We start from the raw sequence: 8,706 nt of genomic DNA, 5'->3' as shown, positions 1-8,706 counted from the left end.
AAAGCCTTAAAAAATACATAAAAGTTATTTTTACAATAAATAACGGAATTGCAAAAAACGGCCATTTTGGACTTTTCGCAGGCTGTTTTGCAATAACGTATTAACGAAATTAAACTTGCAATAGCTCAAATTGTAGGTTTTTTTAATTTACTACAATTTTCTATTTAAAACTTTTTCTCTAAAATGAATATCCTAAGCTGCAAAATTAAAAATCTTTAAAAATTGCAAATTTAACAAATGAAAATCGTCATAAATAACAAACCGCACAAAATTTTTGGTTACATTTTAGTATAAGTTATTCCTGGCATCGTCCTTTACAACACCTGATAGGTTTCAAAAATTCCTGAATTATATCCTGAAATCGACCTATTTCTCACCCACAGCTTGGACTATATCTAATTTCAGTACTTTTTTTTTTCTCTGATTCTGGCTTTGGTTTAGAACTAGAACCTTTAGCCACGTAATTGTATAACTTATCACTAAGTCAGGGGAGTAATGTGTAGTGTGTGTGTTGAGTAAGTGTCTTGTTACTTTGCAAAGTCGACGTCATTGTCTTTGCAAAGAGACGCTAATTGTTTCCGAACGTCTGCGGTCCCTCCGGTGAGTACCGATCCCACAAGAACAGAAACTATTTTTCATTTATTAATTTATAATAAATGAAAAATTTCAGTACTTAGTCTTCGATATTAATTTTTCCGATCACTATCCATTTTGTGATGCGAGATGCGATGCTTCACTATATTTCTACACTTACATTAGGAATGCAATAAAACCATAATATATTCCATTTTGTTTTCTTTTTATTAATTTAACAGTTCACAAATAGTCATAAAACTACAATTGGGCAACAAAGAAAGTAATGGTATTTTGCCTTTTTTTACATAATTTAGCTTTCCAAAGAAAATTAGGATGACATTTATAAATATATCAAGATTTTATGGCTTTATTTATGTGGTAGAATATTTTTAATTTTCAGCCAATGTAAGAACCATATTTTCTCAAATAAGAGAGTACATACAGTATGGTGCAAATGTATGGAATAAATTCGTTATTTCGTAATAGTCCAGAGAAATAAGATTTTTCTCGTGACACATCCCCCTCCAGGCCGAAACCAAATTTTTTGAGTAGTATGGACATGTATATTATTAACCTATATGTTTCCTGCAGCCGATTTTGATGATATACATAGTTATAAACAAATGAAGACCAAAAAACGCTAAATTTTCGCTTTTTTCGTCTATTACCAAAAAGTTAAGCACTCTAAACAAATTTGAGTGTAAGAAACTCATAAATCGTATAAAAAACTTCAATACGGCGTTCGCTGAATATGTCCATCCTTATTGGTTGCTTAGAAAATTGCAAAATAAATCATAAATTTTGAGTTTTTAAAAATATTCATAACTTATGTAAAAATTAACTTAGAACCTTCTTATTACAAGGAATGCTGATACTTCTTGTACTTAAATTATATTTTAAATTTCAAAGCAATTGGTCAAATAGTTTAAAAGTTATTTAATTTGTTTATCCCAAATTCATTTTTTTTGCAACACTACAAGTCAGAAAATTATGAGGCTACAATCATACTTCGGACAGTTTATGAAAGAAGAACATTTATATTATTACCATTATTAAAAATAAATGACAAAAAATAATTTTAAACAGTGTAAAATTATTTTGAAAAAACATGTCGATTTTTTGCTTACTTATAAACAATTAGAATAATTTTTTAACCGTTACCTGTAGAGAAATTATTTTTTCATATTTAGAAAGACTGAATTTTTATACACATTTAGAAAGAAAAACAACTGTCCTAGGACAATTAGGGACAAAGTTAGCCCCCCCATTTATTTAATTCACATGTTTTTGCAAAATAATTTTGCAATATTTATAATTATTTTTTGTAATTTTTTTTAATTAAATTAATACTGTAAATTTCCTTCTTCCATAAACTATCCAAAGTATTACTGTAGCTTCATCATTTTCTCACTTACAGTGTTGCAAAAAAAATAAATTTGGGATAAACAAATTAAATAACTTTTAAACTATTTGACCAATTTCTTCGAAATTTAGGGTATGAATTAAGCACCATAAGTCTCAGCATTCCGTGTAATAAGAAGGTTTTAAGTTAATTTTTACATAAGTTATAAATATTTATATAAACTCAAAATTTATGATTTATTTTGCAATTTTCTAAGCAACCAATAAGGATAGACATATTAAACAAACGCCATATTGAAGTTTTTTATACCGTTTATGAGTTTCTTACTCTCAAATTTGTTTAAAATGCCTATTTTCTTAGTAATAGACGAAAAAAGCGAAAATTTACCGTTTTTTGATCTTCATTTGTTTATAACTATGTATATCATCAAAATCGGCTGCAGGAAATATATAGGTTATTATTATAGATGTCCATATTACTCAAAAAATTTGGTTTCGGCCTGGAGGGGGTTGTGTCACTAACAGGCTATTTTTTTTCGTTATTTCTCTGAACTATAAGCCGATGACCTTAAGGGAAAATCCCGAGAGAGATCGATTTTTATTTTTAAAACATGATATGAGAATAGGGGTCCTCTTCTAGCTCATTTGAAAGTTTATTCAATTACCTATTTAGTAATATAAACATTAACAAAATTATTTATACAGGATGTCCAAAATTTTTTTAATTAAATGAATTGACATAAAAAGAAGAATGTGCGTAATTTATTTAATTCAAAATAGATTTATCTGCTGCAAGCAAACAGAAATAAAATGTTTAGGTATTTGACAAATAAACATTGCCTTTCGCTTAAATTAAATGTTCAAACTGCCAAGAGGCAGTTGAGTGGCAGCTTGAAGATTGAATTGAAGCGACAAGTAATGTTTATTTTTCAAATAAACATTTTATTTCTGAAAAAATAATAATAATTGTCAAACAATATAAAATAAGTTTAAAATTATGATGTAGATACGAATATAAAAAAATAACTAAACATTTAAATTTTTGTCACAAAAATTGCGTTGAACAAAAATGAGCAGTTTTTATGGTGTTTATTTATAATATTCTGTAGATAAGAGGGATCTAGAATATACAATTCAAATTACTTTGATTGACTTCAATAATGATTCTAATTTTTGATAATATATGTTTAAAATAGCTTAAGAAAATTAAAAACATTTTTAGACCACCACATTTACAATTTAGGTCTACATCCTTCAAAATTACATTCCTACATCTATCACAATAAATTAAAAAATAAATAATAATATTTTAGCTAAGATTAATATTTACATTTTTGGAGCTGAGTATTATAAACCTCAGTGGTGTACTATAAACAGTGAGCATTTAATGTTTGTTCCAAATAGGCATTAGATAGATCATAAATATTTGATTGTAAAAATGTCAACACACTTCTTTCTTTCTTTCTTTCTTTCTTGTAACCGTTCTTTTCATACTTATCATTTTCCCACAAATTTACCGATTTCATCCAATCATTTATTTTGGACTAGATTGCTTCTAGCTTCTTTTACTCTTTATTAATTTTAGTGTTCAATTGATTTGTTTTGAAACATCACGATATTTTTGTATTACGTACTTGTCTAGGATAAAAAATGCCATTTTAGTATTTTTCTGTGTCTTCAGTTGTTTCCACATCTGTTAGTGTGATATATCATAATGCGTTTCATGGTTTTTCGAGAATTTTTAATTTTTCCTCACTTTTATTTGCCAAATCCATAGTGTAAGTTCTATTAAACTCGACATAGAGATGCCCTTAATAATTAAAATCAAATTATTAACTCGACTCAGCTTGATTTTTAGTTGGAGGATTGTTTCTCCAGATTTTGAAACTATTGCTCTGTAAAGAATAGGTACTCATAATAGTCAAATTCAAATTATATGGAAGAGAATTAAAAAAGAGTTATCGTCGCACAGTTTTTTTTCACCCGTTTTTTTATTATTTCAATGTACACAATTATTTTTATTAGACTTAGTGTAATAACAGATTTAAAACACTATTGTCCTATCAGTTTGCTTTTACACATAATATATAAACTTTCCATTACAAAAATTATCAAAAAAGACTGGAGGCTAAGTTAGACTTCTATCAGCCTAGAGAATAAGATGGATCTAAATCGGGATACAGCACTAACGATCACTTACTAGTAATAAAGAACCTGATAGAGAATTCTGCGAGTTCAACAAACCATTGGCACTGCTATTCGTGACTACAAGAAAGCATTCGATAGAATAAGCCAGCAGAAAATGTTAAAAGTATTTAGAGAATGCCGAATAGACTATCGCTATAATAAAATAATCACATATACCTACCAAAATGCCACGGCTAACGTAAGACTATCTGCAGTGCCCGGCGCTAGGGTATAAGGCGCCCGCCTTCAAAACTAGCACAGGCGCCCTTCGTTTTTTTTTTAATTTAATTAGATTCAGACGCGAATCGAAGGGGGGGTCAATGGAGTCAATTGCCCCCTCCTTGAGACCTCGCCTGGTGTCTACTGACACTTTTTTTCTTTTTTCTTTTTTTCTCATAATCCATAGTACTCTTCAGGGCATTGGATGTCGGGTTCCGTCTCTTATCCATTTCTTCCAATCGCTTCTATTGCTGGCCAGGTTCTTCATATTTTTTTACTCATGTGTCTCCTTTCACATATATCCTGGATCTAGTCCATCCATGTCTTCCTCGGCCTTCCCTTTTTTCTTTTGTTTCTCATTTTGGCTTCATGTACCTTCTTTGTTAGTCTCTTTTGCTATATTCGTTGTATGTGGCCAAACCAGCTCAATTGTTTGTTTTCGATCTTCATCATTATCGGTTCTTGTTCCAAATCTTTTCTTATAGCTTTATTTCTGAATTCATTAAACTTCATTCGACACCTTTTTTTAAGAAAGAGATAATTACGATTTAATAAAACCCCCGAATAAGAGCTGCTTTTAGAAGGATGTCCAAGGTATTATGTAACCGTGACCTAAAATTCGCATTAATGAACCCTCTACTTCGCTCCTTCGTGTTCTCGGTCTTACTGTATGGTGTCTAGTCTTGGACTGTGAATAAAATCGATCTAAATCACCTTCAGGCTTTCGAGGTGTAATGCTATAGAAGAATTTTAAGAGTTTCTTGGTTGGAGAAGATTTGAAACTCCACAATACTAGAACGTCTCAGCAACACTACTGATATTATAAAAAGCATCAAGAAAAGGAAAGCTGGAGTATTTCGGACATGTAATGAGAGGTCCCAAATATAAGTTGCTACAAAATATTATGTAAGTGAAAATAGCAGGCAAACGCAGTCCAGAACGAAGAAGAACTTCATGGTTGATTTAGGATAGCAGTGGATAAAATTAAGATAGCTATGATGGTAACCAACGTTCTGAAAGGACATGGTTCATGAAGAAGAAGAAAATAAGAGCCCACCCAGAAAAGGAATCCTGCGTATGCCAGTGACAAGAACATTTTTATTTCATTGCCCCCTCCTTACAAGGTTGCTGGATCCGCCGTTGATTAGATTTAGGTATTTCATTTTTTGGCAATGGTACAAGATTTAAATGAGATGTAAATAGGTAAAAAATATATTCTCCTTGTTTCGATGTTTACAAAATTATCAATAAGATTAATATCTAATTTATTACCAAACACTATTTACTACAGTGAATGAACGTAAAAATCAATAATTTGTTACCTCCGATTTCGGTGAACCTTCATAAAATTTCATGAAAATTGGTGAGTAGTTAGAGGATACCTAAAGAAACAAAAGTGACATGGTGCCAACTTGCGATTTTACGCTGGGGATGAATGCCACCCCTTCTCTGAGGTTAAAATTGTTTTATTAAAAATAACGCCAGAAATCGATATAGAGACAAATTCTAATCAAAATTTGGCTATATAGCTATTAAAATAAATCAATACTATTTAACCGGTTTTTCATAAATAATTCAAAAAGTATAATCTTTACCAAAATTCAAGCTAAAAAAAGAAATTAATTTCTTACTTGAAAATCCTTTTACTATTGAAGCTATCAACTTCTTCTGAAGCTCATTTCATACGTATTTCTGAGTACTTTGATAAGTGTTTAGTAAGTATATTTTATAAAATGTATCGTTTTCCGTTATTTAAACTTGAACACTTAAATTTTCAAGTAAGGAATGTTTTCGATTTTTTATTACCCTCAATTTGATGGGAACGGGTAATGATACTTACTTTGTAAAAACTTTTGAGTTAATTATGAAAAACCGCTTTAAAACATGCTACTTTTTCACGAAAAATTAAAATCTTAAATACCCAAAAAATATTGATTTATTTTAATAAATTTATACGACAAATTTTACTTAAAATTTATCCCTCTATCGATTTATGTGGCTATTTCTAATAAAATAATTTTTATCCCCGAGAAGGGGTGGCATCCACCCCCAGGGTAAAAGTGCAAGTTGGCACCAACTCAGTTTTCTTGAGGTATCCTCTAACTACTCATCAATTTCAATGAAAATCGATCGAGGTTCAACGAAATCGGAGGTGAAAACCTTCAGTGACTCAACTAATTTTGTATTGAAATTAATGCTAAAGTATTAAGTCTAAACCAGATTTTCTTTTCCATTTCTTCTTTTTCGGCTCTTTTTTTTCGATTTTGCACCCCGGATAACTTTTTTTGAATCCATTTTTATTTAACTACACACTACTTAAATTAGATATGCCACAGGGGACAGAAACAGCTTCAGAACCATGTTTATTTTACCACAAATCATTAATGTACTTCTATAACTGCTGATACAAAGATTATAAACAACTTGAAAGAAATTTGAAGAAAATAAACAAAATATTCCCAATACCTAAGCGCAAAGATGTTTGCGTACGTGCGATATGTACGTGTGTGAGGTGCAAAAATAACAAACAAGGTTAGCGATATCTGGAACTTCAACCATATTTAAAAAATTAATTTTTCTATTTTAGTATATTATATTATATGATACCAGCAGAAAAAAGCTCATTTTGGCGCCCCCAAACAGTGGCGCCCGCCTGCAGTGCATCCTTTGCAGGCCCGCTATCGCCGGCCCTGACTATCTGAACAAGAAGCAAATAAATTATGTAGCGAGGAGTACGGCAAAGGGACACCGTTTCTCCAAAGCTCTTCACGAAGCTTTTAGAACATACTTCTTGTAAGGAGGTATATCTGAACGAGTATGGTCTCAGCATAAATGAAGAGAAGCTCAGTCATTTGAGATTCGCACATGTTATCGTCGTTATAGCTGATCGTATGAATAATGCAATAATAATGTTAGAAACAATTATCTCGCTAGCTTGGATGTCGGACTAAAGATTAACATGAACAAGACTCAAATAAATATTACTGTTGATGGAAGGAGTATTGGGAAGATAGCCTGGGAAACGTTTGGTAAATTTATGCTATGTATTTAAATCAAACCTATCATATGCCTCAAAAGGAAAATCTTTGAGCAGTAGGTATGTGTGTTATCTGTACCACTTATGGAGCGGAAACATTAACTGGCGAACAAATTCATCATTATAACTTTAAATCTTTAAAAAATATATCATGAAAATATTTCATTTATAGCAAGAGATACATCAAACTTCTATACCGTCAATACATTGAAAAAACTACTCTTTACGCTGTAGTCATCTATATAGGAGTCTATGAGAAAATTTACCTCTATGTCAAACAACAAGCGTAGTAAAATGGTGCTATTATTCGTTTACAGAGTTAAAGGATAGAGATTTTTCGGATAAAAAAAGATAAAATCGGTAAACGAGACTGAATAGGTAACTAGAAACTAAATAATCAGACTTTTTGTAACGATCTACTACCATTTGGATACAAACATTTAAATAGTTTTGTTCTTAAGCTACTAATACTATCAATCTATCTTACAAAACGTCAATTGATCTTTTATTTTTGTTACATAACGTTTACTTGCATTTTTGTTCTCATATCACTACCTCTACAATTTATTACTAGATCTACACTACATCAATTTTAACATCTTGTTCGTGATCACTATCACTATCACTATAATTAATTTTTTTGATTTCCTCGTTATGTACTAATCCACCATATGGCTGGTGAATACCAAAACAATCAAAATTCAAAGGTTTCGATCGCATTACTGGCTTCTTCAGTAATTCCTCGATGGAATAAGGATTTTTCTTTTTTTGTTCGTTTCGACTCGGATTGGTTATGGATGCGTCTTTTTTGTCTTCGTCCCTGTATGTAGAGTGTTCTTTGGTCGTTTCAGTGTGGTAGGGAACAATAAGGTTAGACCAGTTGGCTGCAGTTGGAATTTCGACCGGAGATGTTGTTGCAATGTGCAGTTGGCGCTGAAGGGAGGAAAATCGGTTAGCGGGAATGAAGGCGGGATCGTTTATGGATGGGTAGTAGGGTATGGGGGTGTTTGGTGGTGAGATGGCCTTGGAATACATGTCTCCGTTCAAATCTGTAACAAATACATACGTTTTAGGTTTACATATTTTATAACTACCAACTACAGTCAAATTGTTTAATAAATAAAAACAGTTAACTTTTATACTTCCTTTAAATGTATATCTGACAATTTCCTATTTCGTTTATACACCCAATTTCCTAATGAAAATATCATTGATGACTGTACAAAAAGGATTAAATATGAACACATGCTTCACGCTAAGGTAACCTTCACAGAGACTTTTTTAAACAACAATACAGGCAACGGTTAAACGCAAATAAAATGAAA

General features: G+C 31.1%; 1 protein-coding gene across 1 annotated transcript in view; it reads right to left on the bottom strand.

Moving 5' to 3' along the window:
* Positions 1-3,022: 3,022 nt before the first annotated feature.
* LOC126891443 (paired box protein Pax-2) overlaps positions 3,023-8,706 on the bottom strand; it is a 47,141-nt gene continuing 41,457 nt past the window's right edge. The window contains exon 4 of the mRNA XM_050660622.1: positions 3,023-8,430. Within this exon, the coding sequence (XP_050516579.1) occupies positions 7,958-8,430 (473 nt within the window). The 3' untranslated portion in view covers positions 3,023-7,957. The remainder of the gene's footprint in view (positions 8,431-8,706) is intronic.

The sequence above is a fragment of the Diabrotica virgifera genome, chromosome 1, assembly GCF_917563875.1.
Source record: "Diabrotica virgifera virgifera chromosome 1, PGI_DIABVI_V3a".
NCBI classification, from domain to species: Eukaryota; Metazoa; Arthropoda; class Insecta; order Coleoptera; family Chrysomelidae; genus Diabrotica; species Diabrotica virgifera.
Note: the sequence above shows the minus strand (reverse complement) of the source record. Positions and strands in the feature narration are given on the sequence as shown.